At 40.0% G+C, this 25,915-nt stretch overlaps 1 protein-coding gene across 4 annotated transcripts in view; it reads left to right on the plus strand.

Moving 5' to 3' along the window:
- ZEB1 (zinc finger E-box binding homeobox 1) overlaps window positions 1–25,915 on the plus strand; it is a 119,108-nt gene that overhangs the window by 77,220 nt on the left and 15,973 nt on the right. For all 4 annotated transcript variants that reach the window (XM_075587709.1, XM_075587707.1, XM_075587708.1 and 1 more), the window contains 6 exons: window positions 761–964; window positions 11,113–11,175; window positions 12,260–12,421; window positions 13,284–13,486; window positions 15,199–15,304; window positions 16,250–18,003. In XM_075587709.1, coding sequence (XP_075443824.1) covers window positions 761–964; window positions 11,113–11,175; window positions 12,260–12,421; window positions 13,284–13,486; window positions 15,199–15,304; window positions 16,250–18,003 — 2,492 coding nt within the window. The remainder of the gene's footprint in view (window positions 1–760; window positions 965–11,112; window positions 11,176–12,259; window positions 12,422–13,283; window positions 13,487–15,198; window positions 15,305–16,249; window positions 18,004–25,915) is intronic.

The following is a 25,915-nucleotide window of genomic DNA, read 5'->3' on the forward strand; positions in this document are numbered from 1 at the left end:
ACCCCACCCTCCCCAAAGTCCATGATCTCCCCTACCCTAACCCCTTCCTAAAGTTTCTCCAAAAACGTCTAAAGTCATCCACCTCACCGATCCAATAGCTTCCACAGTCCCCACTGTCAGACCCATCACCTGCCACGACAAGATTAAATCCAGATACCTGACCCCAACCCCTGCCCACTAACCAAGCGCACGTTTTACTAACTAATATACAGGCTCTGTATAAGGGCGCTAGATAAATGTTATAAATAAATAACTGGTGCCAACATACTCCGCAGCACAGTACAATGTGGGAGTGAAGACAACATCATTGTATGTCAAAAGTGTACATATATGTTAAAACAAACTGCGACAATAGGATGCATGTAGACTAGTGTCATGATTATACAAGAAAAAAATTATAATTACTTAATTACGTTTGAACGCTGTCTACATTATTTACCTGATCTGCTTTATTCTGTTTGGGGGCATCAGCATGAATGTTTTTTTTCTCTCGTATATTTGTCTAACATATACATTTCTTTTAAATGCAGTTTCAGATCTTGTTTTTGTTGTGGTTAAATTATTGCATTTAAGATGAGTGTGTGTATTCTAATTAGAGGTTTAGTATTTTCAGTCTAGGCCAAGGGGAATTGCTAATTGTTGATGTTTGCTAATCAGCCACATGATCTCATTATATATGCTTAGATTTGTAATGATATTAACACATCATTGTTACTAGTTGTGTTCGCTAAACTGAGTCTTCTCATATTATCCCCCACAGTTACAAATTATAACAATGTGCTAGAAACAAATTCTGATTCAGATGATGAAGACAAATTGCACATAGTGGAAGAGGAAAGTGTTACAGACGCAGCAGATGGTGAAGGTAGCGTGCCAGAAGACGACTTGCCAACAGACCAAACAGTATTACCAGAAGGCAGTGAGAGTGCAAAGGGGAGTGGAAAAAGTTGCTGGGATGATGAAGGTATTCAGTTTATGCACCTCTGCTAACACGGTCACAATCTTGATTTCTGATTATTTTTATATATATATATATATATATATATGAAAAATGAATAGACGATACCGTTATATTATATATATATATATATATTTATAGATAGATGTAGAGGTATCGGTACCGTGTTAGCCGAGCTTTAATAATCAAAAATGAATAGACGATACCGTTCTGTGGCTAACTAAATGCTTTTATTTGTGCGAGCTTTCAAGATCTCTGATCTCTTCTTCCGGCGACGGTACATTGAATGAAGCAAGGTTTAACGTAAAACAGTGCATACAGTATAAGAATGTTATCTGTGACTGAAACTAACACCCCCCTATGTAATATGCAATTTATGACTTGAGGTGTTAAATAGTCCCTGAATGTTAGTGATGTAAGAGTGTGTGTGTATGTATGTAAATATAAATTTGTAGAGAGCCCACAGTGTATACAGCGCTTTACAAAAGGTGTGTGGGGGAGTGGGAGTGTATATCAATGGTGTGGGTAGGTGTGGAAATGTAAGAGGCTGTACCATTACTAAAAGTGTGTGTAGATACTATGTGGTCCCTATTGGTATATAGGGATGGAATTACATAGAGTATTTGTATGTGTAGGAGACAGATGTGTTTGCATACATATAGCACAATATGTATAGACATGGCTTTTAGCACTCATGGGAAGAGAGTTCTCTCGTGTCAATAATGACTCTCAAAACTTCGGTCTCGGTTTAGACCATCGCTAAGTGTCCCGAACAGTTGCATAAATAGGTGAGACGGGACTGGGGCTAAACAAGAGAATGAATCTGCATTTCTACACCATCACATGCTGAGCAAGAGACAGTCCTGTCTGCAAACATTTCTCTGACTCTGGCCATAAGATGAACGATCTGAAGGTGGCCACACTCAAAGGTAATCTTAGAGCACTGAAAGAGAGACAGTTGCATGAATACAATTTTATGCAGCTGTTCAGGACACTTAGCGAGGGCCTAAACTGAGACCGAAGTTTTATGAGTCACTATTGACACGAGAGAACTCTCTTCACATGAGTGCTAAAGGCCATATACATACTGCGCTATATGTATGCACACACAGCTGTCTCCTACACATACAAATACTCGATGTAATTCCATCCCTATATACCAATAGGGACCATATAGTATCTACACACACTTTTAGTAATGCTACAGCCTATTACATTTCCACACCTACCCACACGATTGATTTACACTCCCACTCCACAAATACCTTTTGTAAAGCGCTGTACACACTGTGGGCTCTCTACAAATTTATATTTACATAGATACACACACACACACACTCTTATATCACTAACATTCAGGGACTATTTAACACCTCCAGTCATAAATCACATACTACACAGGGGGGGTGTTAGGTTTCAGTCACAGATAACATTCTTATATGCACTGTTTTTCAGTTAAACCTGGATTCATTCAATGTACCATCGCCAGAAGAAGAGATCAGAGATCTTGAAAGCTCGCACAAATAAAAGCATTTTGTTAGCCACAGAACGGTATCGTCTATTCATTTTTGATTATAAAAGCTCGGCTAACACGGTACCGATACCTCTACATACATCTATAAAATAAAAAACAAATAGACGATACCGTTCTGTGGCTAACGAAATGCTTTTATTTGCGCGAGCTTTCGAGATACACTAATCTCTTCTTCCTGCGGTGTTACAATGAATAGCGCAATAAAGGGTTTTTACTTTAAAACAGTGCATCCTGGAATGTGATCTGTGATTGAAGCCTATCCCTCCCCATGTGCAGTATGAGGTGTTAAATGGTCCCTATATGTTGGTGATGTAAGAGTGTGTGTGTGTGTGTGTGTGTGTGTGTTTGTGTGTGTATGTATGTAAATATAAATTTATACAGCACCCACAGTGTATATAGCGCTTTACACAAGGTGTGTGGAGTGGGAGTGTATACCAATGGTAGGTGTAGAAATGTTAGAGGGTGTAGCATTACTATTAGTGTGTAGATACTATGTGGTCCCTATTGGTATATAAGGATGGAATTACATAGTGTATTAGTAGGTGTAAGAGACAGCTGTGTGTGCATTCATATAGTGCAGTATGTAGACACATGGCCTTTAGCACTCATGGGAAGAGTGTTCTCTTGTGTCAGTAGTGACTCATGAAACTACGGTCTCGGTTTAGGCCACCGCTAAGTGTCCCAAAAAGTTGCATAAATTTGTGTACATTTGGAAGAAGATCAGTGTATCTCGAAAGCTCGCACAAATAAAAGCATTTCGTTAGCCACAGAACGGTATCGTCTATTCATTTTTGATTATTAAGCTTGGCTAACAAGGTACAGATACACACCATACGTATGTATGTGGGTATATGTATATATATATATATATATATATATATATATATATATATATATATATACAAATGTAAATACAACTGTATGCTCATCTGCATGTCTTAGGCAGGTCTGCAACCCCACCTTTCACCATTATCACCCAGCACACAGCACTTCCACTGCAGCAAGGGATTCTGGGAAATGACATGCAAATGAGCACACAGTGCCACTTTTTGCTTCAAAAAACATTTTAAACATGGTTCTCTATAGGCTTAAGCTTGCTGCATGGACACAGCTTTGAGCACAGCCAGGGTTAAGGTGCATACCCAGAAAACCCACCCACAGACAGCTGTTTCGACCTTAATGGGTCTCATCAGTGTGGGGTTGGTGAACTGGGTATGCAAAGAAGCATATATATATATATATATGTATGTATATATGTATGTATATATATATATATATATATATATATATGTGTATATATATATGTATATATGTATTGTATTGTATGTCTTTATTTATATAGCGCTTCACAGCAGTAATACACGTGGTAATCAAATAAATAACAGATAATATAAATAACAGATCATGGGAATAAGTGCTTTAGACATAAAAGTAACATTAAGGAAGAGGAGTCCCTGCCCCGAGGAGCTTACAGTCTAATTGGTAGGTAGGGAGAACGTACAGAGACAGTAGGAGGGAGTTCTGGTAAGTGCGTCTGCAGGGGGCCAAGCTTTATGTATCGTGTTCAGAATATCCACAGTGCTATTCATATGCTTCTTTAAGCAAGTGTGTCTTAAGATGGGTCTTAAAGGTGGATAGAGAGGGTGCTAGTCGGGTACTGAGGGGAAGGGCATTCCAGAGGTGTGGGGCAGTCAGTGAAAAAGGTCTAAGGCGGGAGAGGGCTTTAGATACAAAGGGGGTAGAAAGAAGACATCCTTGAGAAGAACGCAAGAGTCTGGATGGTGCATAACGAGAAATTAGGGCTGAGATGTAAGGAGGGGCAGAAGAGTGGAAAGCTTTAAAAGTGAGGAGAAGAATGGAGTGTGAGATGCGGGATTTGATCGGAAGCCAGGAGAGTGATTTCAGGAGGGGAGATGCTGAGACAGATCTAGGAAAGAGTAGAGTGATTCTGGCAGCAGCGTCTAGGATAAATTGTAGGGGAGACAGGTGAGAGGCAGGAAGGCCGGACAGCAGGAGGTTACAGTAATCAAGACGGGAGAGAATGAGGGCCTGAGTCAGAGTTTTAGCAGTCGAGCAACAGAGGAAAGGGCGTATCTTAGTTATATTGCGGAGGAAAAAGCGACTGGTTTTAGAAATGTTTTGAATGTGAGGGGCGAATGTGATAGAGGAGTCGAGTGTGACCCCTAGGCAGCGTGCTTGGGCTACTGGGTGAATGATCGTAGTTCCAACAGTAATGTGGAAGGAGGTAGTCAGATCAGGTTTGGGAGGAAGTATGAGGAGCTCTGTTTTAGCTATGTTGAGTTTAAGGCGGCGGAGGGCCATCCAGGATGATATAGCAGAGAGACATTCAGAAACTTTGGTTTGTACAGCAGGTGTAAGGTCGGGTGTTGAAAAGTATATTTGTGTGTCGTCAGCATAGAGGTGATAATTAAACCCAAAAGATGTTATTAGGTCACCTAGAGAGAGTGTGTACAGAGAAAAGAGAAGAGGTCCCAGGACAGAGCCCTGGGGTACCCCCACAGAGAGATCAATAGAGGAGGAGGAGGTGTTAGCAGAAGAGACACTGAAAGTACGATGGGAGAGGTAGGATGAGATCCAGGATAGAGCTTTGTTCCGAATACCAAGAGTATGGAGAATGTGAAGGAGAAGAGGGTGGTCCACGGTGTCAAATGCTGCAGAGAGGTCGAGTAATATGAGCAGAGTGTTATGACCTCTGTCTTTGGCAGCATAGAGGTCGTCAGTTATTTTAGTGAGGGCTGTTCTCGTGGAGTAAGCAGTGCGGAAGCCAGATTGTAGAGGGTCTAGGAGAGAATAGGTGTTGAGAAAATGGAGCAAGCGAGAGAATACAAGACGTTCAAGAAGTTTAGAGGCAAAAGGCAGGAGGGAGACAGGTCGATAGTTAGAAAGACAGGTAGGGTCAAGCTTGCTGTTTTTGAGTAATGGTATGACTGTTGCATGTTTGAAGGAGGATGGAAAGGTTCCAGAGCAGAGGGAGGAGTTAAAAATGTGTGTCAGCATAGGGATTATAGTAGGAGCAAGAGGTTTTAGGAGATGGGTGGGAATGGGGTCAAGAGGGCAAGTGGTAGAGGGAGAAGAGGCGATCAACAGCGACACATCCTCATCTGAGACAGTGGAAAAAGAGTCAAGGAAGGCAGGAGGAGAGTTAGGAAGAGGTGTAGGATGGGAGGAAGAAACCAAGGGTTTGTTCTGATGTATGGATTCCACCTTTTCCTTAAAATAGTCAGCAAAGTCCTGAGCGGAGATGGAGGAAGGAGAGGCAGCTGTGGGTGGTTTGAGTAGAGTATCAAAGACAGAGAACAGTCGGCGTGGGTTAGACTTGTGCATGTTTATTAGTGAAGAAAAGTAGGCTTGTTTAGCTTGCGAGAGGGCAGAGTTGAAACAGGATAGCATAAATTTGTAGTGAAGGAAGTCTGCAAGAGTATGAGATATCCTCCAGAGGCGTTCAGAGCAATGAGTGGAGGAACGCAGCATGCGCATGTGGTAATTTAACCAGGGTCTAGGGTTAGATGGGCGAATGCAGCAGAGAGAAAGCGAGGCATGTAGATCAAGAGAGGAGGACAAGGCAGAGTTGTAGTTCCTGACCAGGTTGTCAGGGTCTGTAGCAGAGCTGAGAGGAGAGGGAGGAGTGTAAAGTGGACTCAAAGTAAGGTCAGGTAAGTGAATCAGTCAGGTAAGTGAATAGAGCGCAGGTTTCTGCAAAACCGGGGGTAGACGGAGGTGGAGAAGGGGAGAAGCGAGATAGAGAGAATGAGATGAGGTGATGGTCAGAGAGAGGAAAAGAAGAAATGGAGAAATCGGAGAGAGAGAAGTTTTTAGTGAAAACCAGGTCTAAGTATATATATGTATATATATATATATATATATATATATATATATATATATATATGTGTGTGTGTGTATATGTATGTATATATGTGTGTGTGTGTGTGTGTGTGTGTGTGTGTGTGTGTGTGTGTGTGTGTGTGTGTGTGTGTGTGTGTATATATTCCATGGTTTTACATATCAGGACATAATAACAATCATCTGTTCCTTAGCAGGTCTAAAAATTAGGTAAATACAACCTCAGATGAACAACAACACATGACATATTACAGGGTGACATGATTTATTTAACAATAATAAACTAGCCTGTTGGTGGCCCTTGAGGACTGGTGTTCCCCACCTCTGATATATACTATTGTAATACTGGGCAAGCTACTTGCTCTTTTGTACAACAAATTCTCATCACCTGTTGCTAGTGACCTCTGGTAAATCAGTAAAAAAAATATTAAAAGGATTGGTGCCCAGAATTCAGATACATAATGTATATATACAGTTGTGTGAAAAAGAAAGTACACCCTCTTTGAATTCTATGGTTTTACATATCAGGACATAATAACAATCATCTGTTCCTTAGCAGGTCTACAAATTAGGTAAATACAAACACATGACATATTACAGGGTGACATGATTTATTTAACAATAATAAAGCCACAATGGAGAAGCTATGTGTGAAAAACTTAAGTACACCCTTACTGCTTAAATAGGAATCAAGATGCTAAGTAGCAGACAGGTGCTGCTAATCAAATGCACTTGATTAATTGATCACCACAAGTGTGACCACCTCTATAAAAGCTGAAGTTTTAGCAGTTTGCTGGTCTGGAGCATTCAAGTGTGTGTTAATACAATGCCAAGGAGGAAAGACATCAGCAATGATCTTAGAGAAGCAATTGCTGCTGCCCATCAATCTGGGAAGGGTTATAAGGCCATTTCCAAACAATTTAAAGTCCATCATTCTACAGTGAGAAAGATTATTCAAAAGTGGAAAACATTCAAGACAGTTGCCAATCTTCTCAGGAGTGGACATCCCAGCAAATTCACCCCAAGGTCAGACCATGCAATGCTCAGAGAAATTGCAAAATACCCAAGAGTTACATCTCAGACTCTACAGGCCTCAGTTAGCATGTTAAATGTTAAAGTTCATGACAGTACAATTAGAAAAAAACTGAGCATGTATGGTTTGTTTGGAAGGGTTGCCAGGAGAAAGCCTCTTCTCTCTAAAAAGAACATGGCAGCACGGCTTAGGTTTGCAAAGTTGCATCTGAACAAACCAGAAGACTTCTGGAAAAATGTCCTTTGGACAGAGGAGACCAAAGTAGAGATGTTTGGCCTTAATGCACAGCGCCACGTTTGGCAAAAACTAAACACAGCATATCAGCACAAACACCTCATACCAACTGTCAAGCACGGTGGTGGAGGGGTGATGATTTGGGCTTGTTTTTCAGCCACAGGACCTGGGAACCTTGCAGTCATTGAGTCGACCATGGACTCCTCTGTATACCAAAGTATTCTAGAATCAAATGTGAGGCCATCTGTCCGACAGAGAAAGCTTGGCCGAAATTGGGTCATGCAACAGGACAATGATCCCAAGCACACCAGCAAATCTATAACAGAATGGCTGAAAAAGAAAAGAATCAAGGTGTTGCAATGGCCCAGTCAAAGTCCAGACCTCAACCCGATTGAAATGCTGTGGCTGGACTTTAAGAGAGCTGTGCAAAAACAAATGCCCACAAACCTCAATGAACTGAAGCAACGTTGTAAAGAAGAATGGGCCAAAATTCCTCCACAACGATGTGAGAGACTGATAAAGTCATACAGAAAACAATTACTTAAAGTTATTGCTGCTAAATGTGGTTCTACAAGCTATTGAATCATAAGTTGTACTTAGTTTTTCACACATGACTTCTCCATTTTGGCTTTATTATTGTTAAATAAATCATGACACGGTTTAATATGTCATGTGTTGTTGTTGTTCATCTGAGGTTGTATTTACCTCATTTTAAGACCTGCTAAGGAACAGATGATTGTTATTATGTTCTGATATGTAAAACCATAGACTTCAAAGAGGGTGTACTTTCTTTTTCACACAACTGTGTATATACATTATGTATCTGAATTCTGGGCACCAATCCTTTTAATATTTTTTTTACTGCTTTACCAGAGGTCACTAGCAACAGGTGATGAGAATTTGTTGTACAAAAGAGCAAGTAGCTTGCCCAGTATTACAATAGTATATATCAGAGGTGGGGAACACCAGTCCTCAAGGGCCACCAACAGGCTAGTTATGCTCAAACCATGACCTAGCTGGCCACTTTGACTACTAAAGGCTTACTATTTGCTCAAGTGAATGTCCTGCTTTTTGTGTTTAAGTAGTAGGGTGTTTCTATTATATGTTGGCTCTTTCCGTGCCTGAATGGGTTCCTTTGCAATGTATTGATATTCTCAAACATCAATGGGGTTAAATAATTTTCTGCAGATTTTTTTTTTTAGTTTTGTAAGAAATCCAATTACATAACCCTATAGTACTAAAGTGTGATCTCTCCAACACCCCTTCCCCCCTCCCCCCCCCCACTCTCATGAACATAAGTATTTTAGCTTGTCAATGTGTCCGGATCTCTTGCCACAAACACATCTCCAAATTGTGTGAAATGATCAACAATTGTTATGAATGTCATTGGAAAATGGCAACACGGGAACATGTTTGTGAAATCTGACACAGGGGGACACATTCATTATTCACTTCCTTTCTAAGGCCGCGTCCACGGTTATCGCGACCACTGCGTGATCAAAATGGTGGGCCTCTATGAGGCTGTCCTGAGAGCGCGCGACCAGAAGTGCCGGCGCTCGCGATGCGAGAGGAAACAAATACATTAGTTTCCTCACGCGACGGCCGGGTCACGTGAGCGGTTCGCCCAATGATGGCGAACCAGCTCCCGTGATGTCACGGCCACGACACGCTCCCTCCAATTAGAGTGCACAAATTGTTGAAGCTAAAGGCAAGCGTGAAGCCATTAGCACGGTTGTGCGCCCGCACGCACCCACCATGGACTCGGCCTAAAGGAAACGCATATTGTTGCTCTAAAATGATCTTCAATCCCAAATTAAATACCACGATCATTACACAAACACATTTATTAAGTGATTCATGGCATACGTGTGCAACGGGAAGAGTCCATCATAATATTAGTTTACAATACAGAAGTCAAAGTTGTGCATCTGTAATTATTGTGCCTGGCTTCTTTTCTTTGAAATAAACAAGTCAATCATTGACAAAAAAATGAAATAATAAATAATTGGGAATCTTTTGGGAAGGAGGTAATCAAGAAGCCCAAAATAATAAGTGATGTTAGTCTCACAATAACTGTGTTTATCAGATTAACGATCTTCCGTTCCCACACTTCTGGCTGTAGCAGGTGTTTCAGGAGTTATTTCAGTTACACCTGATTGGGATGTACAGATCTAAGATGAAACCACAAGAAGCCCATGCAGAGTGGGGCTGTACTACGTTTACAATTACTGCGAACGGAGGAAAGCAAAAGTATCTTCTCATTTCTGCGGAAATGTTTTCACAGAAATTGTGTTCTTGTGAAATTAATACAACATGACATCCGTTCTTTGTTTTTGTTTTAGTTACGATTCTATTAACCATGTTCATTCATAAACTTGTACTAATGTGAAGATTGCAATGTTAAACCACTCTTGAATGCAATCTAAATCCCCACATAGAGACCCGTTGCATCTTTTGGTGTGTTGTGTAGCCAAGAGCTGTGTTGCACTACAATCTTTTCATGGTAATGTAGATACAGCAATCTTATTCTGGGAAATATTTTATTCTAACAAACACACAGAACCCCAGCAAGGTCTTTTTGAGCCCCCTCAAAATATATATGTATATAAGTGTCAAAATGGAGTGCTATTGAGCGTGGCAAATGTATACAACAAGCAATAGAGAAGCCCAATGTTACGTCCAATATGACAAAAATACACAGTAAAATACTTGTATATTCTCTTGAAAAAGGGTCATTTAGTTTAACCCTTTGACCAAAGCATTGTAAGCCACGACATTGTAAGCCTGTGAGCCACGACATGAACTGGGTCTGCCTTGTCGTGGCTCACAGGCTTACAATGCTTTGGCCAAAGGGTTAAACTAAATTACCCCTTTTCAAGAGAATACTATATATAAGTATTTTACTGTGTATTTTTGTCATATTGGATGAAATATTTTATTCTGCATGTTTTAAATGATAGGTTACCTGGAAGATGTGTTTTATGCATTTACATGGTTTGATGCATTTTGTTAGTACAGCAGGGCCCCGCTTTTCGGCGATACGGCGACACCGAGAAGGTGGCCGCCATCTTGGATCCTCAGTCGCGCATGCGCAGAACAGGCAGTTGCGCCCGGTGCGCATGCGCAGACCGTAATTTGCGCGCGCAGACCATAGTCGCGCATGCGCAGAACGGCAAAAATGCCGATTTGCGCATGCAAAATAACTGAAAATCGCCGGATCCGCTTTCCGGCGATTTTCACTAAGGGCGGGCCCCTGGAACGGAACCCGCCATATACCCGGGGCCCTCCTGTACTTAATATCAGTTTATTTGTTTGATTTGTTGCCGCTGGTGTATGTATATTTGTGTGGTATAAGGGAATAAGGTCACATGCATATCAAACCATACAGTGTCTCTTACTGTGCATATTGTCCCCTACCTTATCAATAGCTTCTTATTAAATGCCACTGTGATTGGTATTGATTACACTGATAATTGTCCTTAACTTTAACAGAAGGGGAAGACGGGAATGAAATCCTGGGGCCTGAAGCTGAAGTGGATGAAATTGCATGTACAGGTGATTATTTTATTATGTATCAATTTAACATAAATTGGGGTGTTTAAGAACCTTGCGCAGTTTCCAATTGCATCATGTATGTTCCATTGTTCTGTTCCCTTGAATTTTGCGTAATAACTGGAGGTGAAACATCAGTCATGGGAAACCTTTTTTTTTATCATTATAATCATTTTATTTATTTTTTAGCACGGCAAAATGTAAGCATATGTTTGTAACACAAGCATGCAGATAACCTTGAAATATGGAGGGAGACACTGACACATTCATATAAAAGGGAATTGGGGATCTCTTTGCACAACACATAGGATAGTAGTCACAGCAGTTTTTGAAGGGAGCACACAGGAATGAGTGATATACAGTATAATGCTTACTCTGTTTTAACCCATTTGCAAAGCAGGTACGATCATGGTGACGTTTCAGGGCACAAAGCCCTTTCCTCAGACCCAACACCCGGTTACCTATCCACCTAGATTACGGGTATCTTTTGTATCCAGTATTGGGACTCTGGGATCAACGGAGGGTGAGCACCAGTGATAGAATACCTTATAAAGATTGTGCGAGTAGTGGATATATGTATATATATATAGATATATATAGAGCAATCCACTACTCGCACAATGTTTATAAGGTATTCTCTGACTAGTGCTCACCCTCTGTTGATAGAGATATAAACAAATAAGATACGTGCATTTGAGAGACGGGTAGAATAATTGTGTATTCATTCTGTTTCAAGATTTTGAGAGGGTAGGGTTTCAATTCTGAGTTTGAGAGTACTGTAACTTCGATTGAACACTGATGGGAGGTCAGTCCAAGAGATCCAGGGCACATCTTCAAATCCCACATCATGCTTGTAGGGAATATTTTCACCTTCTCTAAAAATCCTGATCACAAGTCTCCTTGGTGTTTTCAAATTCTTACATTGTTTTATTTAAAGGAAATGTTGCTGACCACAAACATTCCGTTACTTACAAAGTCCAGATACACGTTGGCCACGGACATATCTAAATCACAAATATTCCATTGACAATTTCTGTACAAGCAACAACACTAATGTATTATGGAATGTGTTTTGTACTATTTGTAGTTAAAGAGGAAGAATGTGATTCGGATGCAGAGAATGAACAAAACCATGATCCTAATGTTGAAGAATTCCTTCAGCAAGGAGATACCGCTGTAATATACCCTGAAGCACCAGAGGATGACCAGAGGCAAGGCACGCCAGAGGCTAGTGGTCATGATGAAAATGGTAATTATTTTACATTCATATGTTATCTATGCCCCAAAATAGTGCTTTGAAATGTAATCAAACATAGTTTGCCAACACCTTGGAGCTTTGCAAAAAAATCAAACAAAATACAAAAAATATGATGTGTCCAAAGACCTCGAACTCCCAAGAATCACCTAACCTGTTGGTGGCCCTTGAGGACTGGAATTTCCAACCCCTGCTCCATTGTATAGCAAATCTGGATGTGCTTTCCAGACACTACCAGCACTTGAGGGTTTGGCTGCGTGGTGAGGGGGGACGTAATAGTGACGGATTCAACTGGTTACACAGATATGGCGTCTCCCAACTTTTGTGTAGCACTTCATCAGGGTCTCCAGTGCAACTGCTACAATACCTTTAAATACCTCATCCCTCCTCATGGGATAAAATAAACTTTTATTTAAAAAAATGTCGCTAAAAAAACACCCAATAAAATAATAGGAAGGATGGGAGAGATATTGAATAGACTACCAAACTACATACCGAAAACCATAACATAAAAATACACATTACACTACACCTAATCTTCGACATGTAATTATCCGAGTCAAGCATTAATAATAAATAGTTAAGTGCTTGTATATTAAAAATTACATTGTGCTTTTAAAATAGGACCAAATTAATCAAAGTATATATCATCATCACAAATAGTTTCAGTATTGTTAGACTGCTGCCTTCAAGATGATCTACAAGGCAACTCTTTCTACAGGTTTCATTTATTAAACATTTCCAAAAATCACACATGTTCCATATACGGTATTTTTCACGTAAGATATATTCTACTTTACATTTACAATTTTATATCGACGTCATTTGGTGTTCACAGTCTTGCTCTCTTCTGCAGGGACTCCCGATGCGTTCTCCCAGCTCCTTACTTGCCCGTATTGTGATCGAGGATACAAACGCTTCACGTCTCTGAAAGAACACATTAAGTATCGCCATGAAAAAAACGAAGACAACTTTAGTTGCTCCATGTGCAGTTACACATTTGCGTATAGAACCCAGCTTGATCGCCATATGACATCTCACAAATCGGGAAAAGATCAAGTAAGTAACGTAGCTTGATGGGTTATACATGGGCCTAAGTAGATGTGACGGCCTGGTTTCTGGAGATGAACACAGACAAGCAGCTGTCGGCAAACCCATCCGTAATGGTGATGATGTGGCTGCTACTGATTGGCCCTGCTGACAGCTGCCCATTCATCTTTCTATATAGAGATGACGAACATTCAGCACCTGGAGGAACCTTGGATCTAATTCCCTCTGAAAAAGAGAGACGCTGTTTTTGGAGCACTGCTGCTTTAAGTACCTGCTCACAACCTTGTAGTCTATGAAATATATTCACGAAACCTAAATACATTGCATTGTAGACGTGTTGGGCTGAGGGCAGTGTTGAAGAATTGATTCTGTTTTTATGAACTGATGATGAAAGGAATGTAAGGCATACTGTATGTCTCATGACCAGGTCTTATTTCTGAAACCTGTCTGTGTGCAGTGAAGGCATGAAAGTCACACAATGAGGTAACATCACGAGTTAAATGACCTTTTTTCATTCACCCATCTTGGTTGATTCATTGTAGGTTGTGATACACATTACTTTTATTCATAGATAAATACAGTGCTTTGAAAACCTCATACAGTAGGTTTCTTCACGCATACAGTACACAGCACACATGAAGAAGAAACCTGTGTACAGAGCTCGTTAACAAGAAACCTTTGAGGTTTCCGAAGCGCTGCACACTATAATTTCATCTATGAAGAACCCTAATGTTTCACAACCTACAACCACCTTCCTTCAGGACCAATATGGCTACTAGAACTTTTAACCTATCATAATTGCAATATATATTGTCTCGTGGACATGTGTAGATAAAGGCTAGGCTGTCCATGTGACCTTCTGCAGCTAATAAGGAGAGATTCCAACAACAAATGAAACGTGACAGACCATATATTGTACCAATCTGAGGAAAACAATGTTAATAATTTGTTCTCTTTCCTATACTCATTAACATAGGATTTGTAAAATCGAATTAAGGTACAGTATTTAGATACATTAAAGAATTTTGGATTAAAAAAAATGAAATGCTAAAACCACAATCCAGTACTCGCCAAAATAACTTCCCGCTACCTCGTATTCATATCTAACATTGACACATTCCCTTTGTTCTTATCTCATGTTCAAGTTCATTTGCAGATCAGACACATTTCCGGACTTATGTTTTTCTGAACATAATGTTATATTCATTCACATTCTCAAGCAATCTTTTTCACAACCCAGGTATATTTGAAAGACTTTGTTCCAGTTCTCCATGCTTTGCTTTTAAATGTAAAGTACTGCAGTGGTTCTGAATATAGGGTTTTATTCGGGTCCACTGAGCACATGGAAAGGACATACTGCCAATAATTCTAATAGTGCCTGGTATTGGGAGATACATGCGAGTCCTCGTCTTGTAGTGCAAACCATGCAGCAGGGAAGTGACTTTTATATGTATTTTTTGCAATTAGAAAAATGCAAGAAGAATTTTTTTTTTTTTTTTTATTAATTTTGGTCAGATCCCACTTTGACTATAAGTACCAATCATCTCTAAGTGATCAGGCTTCTGTTTCTATATGCACCGAGATTATAAGCTAAAATATCTTACAAAAGATTCAGATTTTCTCTTGGCACCATGAGAACAAATAATCCAATGCTACAATAATCAAATCGACGTGTCTTATCCAATATTGATATCTTTGTTAAGTGAAGTTTTATCTTACAGAGACATGTAACACAGTCTGGAGGTAACCGTAAATTCAAATGCACTGAATGTGGAAAAGCTTTTAAATACAAACACCATCTAAAGGAACACTTACGAATTCACAGCGGTAAGTACTTTTGAAAATAGCCTGTGGCTAGAAGATATTTGACTCCAGCTGTGCAATGTGAGAAAATATAATATTCTTAAGTAAGTCCATAAGAGAATATACAAATCTGTAGCACTATACTTGTTCCCATTGCAGTCTTACACTTGGGAGGTTTTTTCTTTTGTGTGATTCGTCACTCTACTATACTGTATGTTGAGTGTTAAGACGCAGGGAAGGCCAAATGGGGGATAAACTGGGATGGATACACCTGCAAAAAAGGAAGACATTTGTTTTTTACAGGGTAAGGAAGAATTTCTCTTAAGCAATGTTTAGATTTGTTCAAATAAATGATGGTTAGGATGAGTGCATTCAATCGTGTGCAAGTTAGTTTATTATTTATGTTTCCCATATCTAGATGATGATTTGTTTTCCTCAACATTCACAGTAAAACAATGTACACCTGTAACATTATCAGCATAAAACCGATAGGACATTATTCAATACTTAATATTTCCTCCCTCTCATCAAGAATACTTTCCAGAAAATCTGCTCATGACATAAGGGCCTAAACCATTTAAAAACCCAGTCCCAATCCAATAGATATTTCAGTACCTACCATTACTGCCTAGATACCTGCAAATTGTTGTTAGTGATCAGGAATGTGTTCTGTGTTTAAAAAATAATTTTGCTAATGGTTTTAAATAAATTGAAGAAAAAAAAAAATGGAACCATGTCATGGATGTCAGCAGGTTAAAGATACCCAGTTTTATGCCTTTTGTCATAAAGGCCCAGAACCACAAAAGGGTGCTGAGCTTGAGCATTCACAGGACTGGGAGTAAAGACGTGCTAAAGTTTAACACCCTTTTGTGGTTCTGGGCCTCAGTCATCACATGCATGCTGAGAATCACTTATAGAAATAATTAAAGGAACCTTATTTTCACAGATACATTTATTTTTCTTTTAAAGGAGAGAAGCCATATGAATGCCCAAATTGCAAGAAGCGGTTTTCCCATTCTGGTTCATATAGTTCTCACATAAGCAGTAAGAAATGTATCGGCGTAATTCCAGTGAATGGACGGGCACGTTCTGGGTTGAAGACGTCCCAGTGTTCTTCCCCATCCCTCTCTGCTTCCCCAGGCAGCCCAGCTCGACCACAGATTCGTCAAAAGATCGAAAACAAGCCTTTACAGGAGCAACTTCCAGTTAACCAAATTAAAACAGAACCTGTGGATTATGAAATTAAGCCCATAGTGGTTGCGTCAGGAATCAACTGTTCAACCTCTTTGCAAAATGGGGTATTTAGCAGTGGTCCATTGCAGGCGACCAGTTCTCAGGGTATGGTACAAGCCGTTGTTCTACCAACTATGGGTCTGGTATCACCAATAAGCATTAACCTTAGTGACATTCAAAATGTTCTAAAGGTGGCAGTCGATGGAAATGTAATACGACAAGTGTTGGAAAACAATCATGCTCATCTTACATCCAAAGAACAAGGAACAATGCAGCAAGCGGGTCATTCCGTTATTTCAGCTTTTAGTCTTCCCTTGGTTGATCAAGATGGTACAACCAAAATAATCATCAATTACAGTTTAGAGCAGCCAAGTCAACTTCAAGTTGTTCCACAAAATTTAAAAAAAGAAGCACCTGCCTCTGCAAACATTTTCAAAGCTGAAAAGTTACCAGAAGATCTCACTATCAAAACGGAAAAAGAGACCAAGTTTACTGAAGAAAGCACTTGCATGCTTTGTGATGATCCCCCAGGCGACATTAATGCACTTCAAGAACTCAAGCACTATGATCAGAAAAAGGGCCTTCAACTTCCTGAAAATAGTAAAACAGAAACTATTAAATCGGAGCCGTCCTCTTCGGATACAGCAGAAGGAAATCTTACTCCTAGCCAACCACCTTTAAAAAACCTTTTATCCCTTCTAAAGGCCTACTATGCTTTGAATGCACAGCCAAGTGGTGAAGAAATATCAAAAATTGCCGATTCAGTAAATCTACCACTAGATGTGGTAAAAAAATGGTTTGAAAAAATGCAGAGCGGAGAAATTCCTGTGCAGTCTTCTAGGTCAGCTTCTCCAGAACCTGGACAAAATGGCATTTCAGCAGAAAATAGTATTGAATCCAACAATGAAAATAAAATTCAGAATGACACAAGTGATTTACAGAACCCTCCCAAAAATGAGCCATTGGAGCCATTACCAATCAATGGTTCAAGAAGTGGCACGCCTACACCCTCACCACTAAACCTTTCTTCACTAAACGACTCCGAAGGGGTTATGTTCACTGATGGTGTACAAGAAGACCTGCAAGTAGAACCTCTTGATTTATCATTACCAAAGCCACAAGGAAACTTGTTGGAGCGACCTACCGTAACTAGTGTTTACCAGAGCAGTGTTTATTCTGTTCAAGAAGAACCCTTGAACTTGTCTTGTGTAAAAAAAGAGCCAATCCAAGTGGACAGTGTCACAATATCAGAATCCGCTCTAATTTTAAACCCAAGTGCCAATCCAATAAATATTGCTATTCCCACAGTCACTGCCCAATTACCTACAATTGTTGCCATTACCGATCAGAACAATGTACAGTGTTTAAGAGCCCTAACTACCAATAAGCGGACTATCTTGATTCCCCAGGTGACATATACTTACTCAACCATTTCTAGTACTGCAGTTCCAGAGCCACAACTAAAAACAATTCAACCCAATGGAAGTCAGGTACAGTATTTCTCTGTTTATTAACATTATATGGATTGTACCAAATGTGTAAAAATATATTGAATGAATATACGTGAATCATACACTGGTTTACCTGCAACATTATGTCAAATAAAAATTCATGTGTGTGAATGTAAGTGCAAATACACGTGCACATTTAGATAGTGTGTGTGTGTGTATAAATATATATATATATTTTTTTAAATATATATATACTTCAGTGTTGTTTCATAAATAGAAAACAAACTCAATGGGCCACATTTACTAAATGGTGATAAACCCCGAGTCATGTAACAACTCTTTCATTTAAATGGTCTGTAGAGTGCCTTATTGCTTAGCACCTCTTAGTAAATATGGTCCGTAAGGTCTTCTAGTTTACAACAGTGGTGCTCAACTCCAGTCCTCAAGACCCCCAACAGGTCAGGTTTTAAGGATATCCCAGCTTTAGCACAGGTGGTTCAATCAGTCCCTGCTTCAGCACAGGTGGCTCAGTGTGCTCAAATCTGTGCTGAAGCAGGGATAGCCTTTAAACCTGACCTGTTGGGGGATTATTGAGACTGGAGTTGAGCACCCCTGGTCTACAGCATAGAGAAAATGTAATATAAAGTGAACCTAAGAGAGACCATGACCATATGGATTTTGTGATGCCCATCCTCCTGCCTTTTCTAGCCCAATTAAAGAGACATCCCTATATTGAATCTCTCCATATTGGTGTCTAAAAATGGAATTGTGGGCAGGCTGAATGGGAAGCAACTGAAACTAAGGCCCTTTCTCCAGCCTTACGCTTGCGTATCCGAGTATAGAAAAAACAACAGGAGCAGCGCACAGCCAAAGGGAGTCAGGGTCTGTGCGCTGCTCCTTTCGTTTTTTTCTATACCTGGATCCTGCCAGTAGCGGCTGCCATGCCTCAACAGAGACTCCTGAAGTGGGTGAGGAAACAGAAGGTTTCAGGAAGGAAACTGTGAGTAAACAATCTCTTGTTGAAGATATGCCGGAAAACATCCCCAATGAGGGTTAGAGGAGTGTGGATCCATGTTCACTCACCTTGGGCCATCAGGGGACACCTGTCTCATTCACCAAGACAATCTCAAGAATTCTCACTGTGTACAAGAATTGTGTATATTTTCAATACTCAAGTCACCCACTTCTCTATGGAGTTCTCTGCTTATTTGTTCATCTTTCTGAGATTACACTGAAGATTTGATCAATCTTGATCCTGTTACTTGAGCACCCAAATACCACCTTTTGAATATCTTGCGTATCTGAAACCATTTCTTCTTTGGGAGTTTAGTATATTCCTTTGGGAACATGTGAAAGTGTGCTCTTTTTTTCTTCTTTCATTTACAAAAGTTATTTCCTTAATATGTATTCTAAAGCTAAACATTTCCCAAATTATAATTGACAGTCATTATTATTTCTCTGTTTTTAAGAAATTGCTCTCAAAAGTTATTAGAAGGTTTAAAGACGTCGGCCCCTAGATAGTGATACTGCATTGAGGTCGCTTTGTTTAATATATTAGTAGCTATTGGAGAAAAAAGATGTATTTACTGGACTCCTGCACAAATATCTTGGGTGCACGCCCATCACCAGCAAGGGCGCTATCAATATTAGAGTCAAATCTTCTTCAGTTGAAGAAGAAAAAAACAGGGGCACTCTAGGGGACTATTTCAAAAGTGAAAAATCATGTATTTGTCAAAGGACCAAGTTGCTGAACGAAATGTCAGTTCTGTCCAATAAATGATTTTTCACTTTTGAAATAGTCCTCTGGAGTGCCGCTGGTTTTTTTTTCTTCAACTGAAGGAGATTTGACCCTAATATTAGTAGCTGTCACTCCATTATGATAGCTAATGTTTGCTCACTATATCCCTTGCTTCACAATGAGTGTTTGTACTGCTCTTTTGCTGTGCAAATGTTAGCCTGAATAATGGATTCTGTTATATGTAAAGATGTTCTCAAAAACACCCACTGAGTAAGTGTACAATGCCACATTCCTTTACGGAGTGGGCTATTCATGGTTCAGGTTTGCATGTGTGTGTAGTGTGGTTCAGGCAGATAGAATGTAGTATTTTGATGTCTTAAAAGGCCATTCCCATATTTATAAGAATGTTTTACCAGGAAGTAATACACTATATTGAGAGTTACCTCTCGTTTTCAAGTTTACCATATGTGGTAAAGCCCTATAGTTTTAACTAAGCTATCCCCGGGAATAAAATGGAAAAAATGTGGATTTATTATTATATTGTTCTTATTCATAGACTACATGCTATAAATTCAAAATAGCATATTGTGCACCATGCTCATTTATTCTGTATACATCTATAATATGATTATTACAGCTCAACCCCGTTATAACACGATCCGTTACAACGCGAAGCCGCTTATAACGCGATGCAAGCGTGGCTCCCAATTTTTGTATTTATGAATACTTTACAACACGATTATTGTCATCTTAAATACTTTATTGGACAATGCATAAAAATGTACATTATTTCTAACGCGATCCGCTTATATCGCGATGTGATTCTATGGACCCCAAGCACAGCGTTATAAGGGGGTGGAGCTGTATTATTATTGTCATGATTTGTTTCTTATGCACGACATACTCTGCAGTAGAGATGGGCACATTTTGGGGCGTATTTGGATCTGCAGCGGATCGTCCGGTTCCTTTGGCCCGCGGATCAATCGCAAAAAGGGCGATTCGCATTTTGCAGATTTTTTTTCTATTGTTATCAAGACACCATGCAGATTCCACAATCCATTGACGGATTTGTTGAATCCAATCCGCGTATTCAGCCATCCGACGAATTGCTGAATCCACGGATTGTATCTAATGGCGGATTTGGCTGAAAACCGACCAAATCTGTCTGTGGATTTTACACCGCAAAATGGATTTTGAGGGTATAATGCAAGAAATTCCGGGACACCGATTTGGGCGTATTCGACCATCTCTACTCTGCAGTGCAGTACAATTAGTGTAAAATACAGTCATGATTTTTAATTTTCTTTTTAATACAATAGGAAAAAGAGTTACCTGCTCTAATGAACTTACCATGTAAAAAAAGGGAATCAGTAGAAATACCTAGTATTTTGTTGGGAAGGAGTTGGTGGGGTTTGAGGTTATTCTTGCTTTGAGCCTTGACTTGGTTGCCTAGAGAGGAGATACTGTACTGTACAGAGGGAGAACAGCAGATGTCCTTGAATCCCGAATCCCTAGAGGCTCCAGAACCAAGAGCAGATGAGGAAGTTCCTGCAAATAAAGCACTAAAGAAGGGGATAGATGAATAGGATATGGACCATGACCATGAATAGGTTGTGTCACATTGACCAAGAGAGAGAGAGAGTGTGTGTTCTATATCCAGGCAACATAGTGGATCAGTAAAATAAGTGAGAATTGCTCCAGCAATTTTAAGATCATTGGCTATTTTTACTAGGGCTCAACAGAGCAATTTCATTGACATTCACACTGCCGGGTATTAAGGAAAGGATTGGATGACAAAGAAAAGAGCTAGATTCCTAGATTGAGGAAGGTTTTTTTTGGACGATAGTCGTTATAATAATGCTTAACAGGATGAGGGGGTCTATCTGTGCTGTCAGAGAGGTCGAACATGTGGCTTAAGGTAGGTGTTATTGTGGGAAAAAACATTCTTTATATTATCCTGCCGGGCTACCTCGCTATTTCCTTTTTGTGACTGCCACCCTTTTGAGGTTTACCACTCAATGCTCAGAACAAACATTTCTCACATTACAGGAATGTCCCCAATATATTGTCTGTTCCGTTCACCAACTTAACTGTGGTTAAGAGCTCAGAGACAATTCTGTTATCTGTATTGCATCACAAAGCCACGTTTTTGGGGATGCTTCTGATATTATGGGAACTTCCCCTGAGAGAGGCAACGGCAATGCCCACCTGTTCTCCTAGCAACGTCATGTCGTCCCAGCCTGAATACTGCATGAAAAAGTTGACTTGATTTCTTCAACATTTCAAGGTGCAAACCCCTAAGGGTTACACATTAACTATACTTGAGAAGCGGGTGACCTCCCTTTTTATTGTCCCAGCGACATCACGGGAGCGCCTTCTGAGACCATATGATGGCCCTGATCTGGGGTTCTGTCCCTCAGCCCCCAATATGTTTTTAGAAAACCATAGAAAATGAAATCACCGCTAAAAAAAATATCCAGCATCAGAGAGATTTCAAAGGTTTCATTTCAACAATTTTTAAAAAAAAAACTATGTTTACATTTAATATCATGGGTTGCAGTGTTGAAGCAGCAATGCCATTTTTGTTTGGTCCAGCATATTTTTTAGTCATTTCGATACATTTTCTAATTTTTCATTAAATCCAAGTGAAGAAGAAAAGAGAATTACCTTAATGGCTGCTACAGGTATCATTTTGTGTTACCATCTTGATAGAGATGATATGTTGGGTATGCTTTTAACTTGACACCTTTGCTTTAAGGAAGACATGTACTGTATGTGCCTCATTTCTGTTAGACACCTTGTTCAGTATTGATTTTTATATATGAACATTTGCAAATTGAAACTATACCAACGAGATGCCATGTTTCGGTATTGATTATCTGAAGCAGTGAGAATCTTAGATTGAAGTCTCCCTTCCACATGGACATTTTGAATAGCAAAACACATCCGGGCATATGGATAAGCCTGGAATTTCAATTGGGTATATGTTGGACCAGGGGTGGACAACTCCAGTCCTCAAGGATATCCCTGCGTCAGCACAGGTGGCTCAGTCTTTGACTGAGACACTGATTGAGCCACCTGTGCTGAAGCAGGGATATACTGAAAATCTGACTTGTTGGTGGCCCTTGAGGAAGTGAGTCGCCCACCCCCATGTTAGACAATGATGCGTGGCGAACTATAAATAATAAATTCAACAAACCAAAAACCTAGCCTGGACAGATCTGTCCCCATTGAATACACGGGCGTCTGAAAACATTTGAGATGAGTAAAATCCCTTGGCATTTACAGTAGCCGTTATTACTCCCGCTGGTGCATTGTAACGGGGAGACACAATGCCCCAGCAGCAGCAGACACCATTAACTGTGTGTGAAAAGGAGGCGGGGCTAACGTGTTGTCGCAGCTGCTGGCGCACACCACGGTGGTAGTGACGCCTGCTACATCTGTATATTAAGCCATTCTAGAGGAAATAAATCACCAGAATGTTTTTTTTTTTAGGTGTGGTTCTTTTCAGGTATAAATCGTAATTTCTAAAAACAATCAAACATGAAGCCATCATTAAATCATAAAAGGTCCACAAAGGATTTAAATATTTTAAATAAATAGGTGCAATCCAGCAGATCTTTGCATTAACATGTAAATATATTGTATTTGTAACCATTTTCTAATCTCACAAAAACAGGGTTGATCTTCTCCGGTGTATTTTGTTTTGATTATTTATTTAGAATTTTTTCTAATACGCTACTCACCCAAAAACTCCGTACTGGAGCGTGCGTAGGGAGGACATCTCTCCCATACCTACAGCCGGGAGAATAGAATGCGTTACAGACACATGCACAGATGCGCTTACAATCTATGTTTTTGGTGCGTGAGGCATAGGGAGATAAAGTGACTTGCCCAAGGTCACAAGGAGCTGACAGCGGGAATTGAACAAAGTTTCCTTGCTTTAACCTCAGTGTCATTGTTTCACAGTGTTGTTACTCACTGAGCCACTCCTGTTAGAAAAACAAGCTTAGCATTGTCCACAATGTAGAAGTATTGGGACGTATTTAAATTCAATATTTTTTTACCAACGAAAATCACCCTTTAAAAACCAAGAGGAGGGGAACAGACCCCTGCACATCTAACGCGTTAGAGGTGCAGGGGTCTGTTCCCCTCCTCTCGGTTTTTAAATCCATGTTTAAATAAAGCATTTTTCAGCCCAGTCCAGCCGTTTGCAACTCTTTCCTGCACAGTTGTGCCTGCTGATCCATCCTTCCCCCTCGGCAAGGGTGATTTTCGTTTGTATCTACACACAGCAAGGAGCACACAGATCCGGATGAGAAAATGGACTTGTGAGTACACCACGTTTACTATTTAAAAGTGGGGGCTGCCCCAGGTTCACTGGATCATATAGGTGCTGGATTTATATATAAGGGGTCTGGGTGGGTCCTAGGACTTCCCCCAGACATCCCCTTTTTATCCTTGCCAGATCGAGTTCCAACTAGGGATTTATTCATATAGCTCCACACAGCATTTCTATACAACAAGTGATCCGGATGCAGTATTTATTTTCATAAGTGGGTCATATGCTTTGTAGCACTAGTAATTGAGGGACTCTACCTCAATATTCCTCTGCTGTTTTTTACCAGTTTTAACCAAATGTGTAAGATTTGTCGTGATGCTTTTACCATCTTTTTCATTTAAAATAGAAAACCATAATTCCAACCAACGTGTGTAGTTACTGTCACACAACGGAACACATACTAGCAGTAAGAGGGAAATGATTCCCAGCTAACTGGCAGGCCTGTGCAGTGTATAGTCTATCGATATTGACTGCTAAGAGGTTTCAAAACCCTACTTCTAGTAATTTTCAGGGCCTAAACATAGTTCATAATCCTTTAGTATGTTTTGTATCACTTTTTTTTATTGAGAACAACATATATCCAAATGATAACGACAGTGTCATAGGCACATGACAAGATTTTTCAACTGAGTTAAACAACATGTTGTCCCAAAATGGGTATTTTTCAGTTGGTGGGGGGGGGGGAAGGTCTATGGGGGGAGGGAGGGGGAAGACATACTGGGGGGGTGTGGGGGGAGGATGGGGGAACTCTGTTTTCTTCCTCCCTTTCCATCAGTACGAGGACGGCCTAATGCAGGCCTAGTCCTAGCGGGCCGCTCCAGGGGTTCCAGATCCTTTAGTATTTTTATGCTTTCCTCTGGGTCTGCCCCAGTGATAACACACATTGCAACTCATCTGTAATCAACCCACTTAAACTATGTTTTCAATTATAAGTAAATCACAAAATTAAGCTATTTTATCAAATACACTCTCCAACATTTTAGGCTCTGTACATTACTATTTCATATATCTCTCCACTAGGTCCTGGAAAACAGAGTATGTTTCAGGAACATACTGTATGCTTTGTATTTTGAAGCAATTGAAATATCACTAAGAAGTGTGGTAGTGCCATATACTGTACTGTATTCTTTCAAGTTTTGCACTAAATGAAATGCTTATGGTGCTTTTAAATACCATAGCACACTGTGCCTCTAAGTATCTCTTACTGATAACATGAGTTGGCTTTGAACTCTAATGTAATTGTAATGTACATGTCACTGTTTTGGCATGTGCTATACATAGAACGGTCAATGATGCTGCACTCACTGTGAAATACAATAATCCATTACATAAATGATTCATTGTGACCAGCATCTCCTTCAGCCCACATTAGCTGTTTCGCATGCTCTTTCAGCCTGTTCATTAAATAGTGTTTCTGTTTCAGCACTGCCAACATCCAGCATCGGCTGCTGTGAAAAGGAAACTGCAGTAATGCATGACTTGTATAGTCAGTCAACAAAAATTCCCTTCTGGTCATTATACTATGCATTTTACATTTACGTTTTCCATCATGAAAACACTGTAAATATAAAATGCACTGTAATATAAAATGTAGTGGTGGTAAAAAGGTAAGTATTGCACGTACAACAGATACATTTAAAAACCGCATATGACAACAACACTCAGTCTGTCCGCGGTCAGCTCTGTGGTCCATTGATCTGTGACTTGCATCTGGATCAGCTGCTCAGTGTGGGGTATCCAGAATGACGACCCTCCAAAGAGTCTTTTGTGGTACAAAGCCTCAGGGGTTTCTGCTAAATAGCAAAACACTTTGTGCTAGCACACCTGGGTGACGTCAGGTCTACCCTGTGAATAGCCTTACACAGTATAAA

This window comes from Ascaphus truei, chromosome 2, assembly GCF_040206685.1.
Source record: "Ascaphus truei isolate aAscTru1 chromosome 2, aAscTru1.hap1, whole genome shotgun sequence".
NCBI classification, from domain to species: Eukaryota; Metazoa; Chordata; class Amphibia; order Anura; family Ascaphidae; genus Ascaphus; species Ascaphus truei.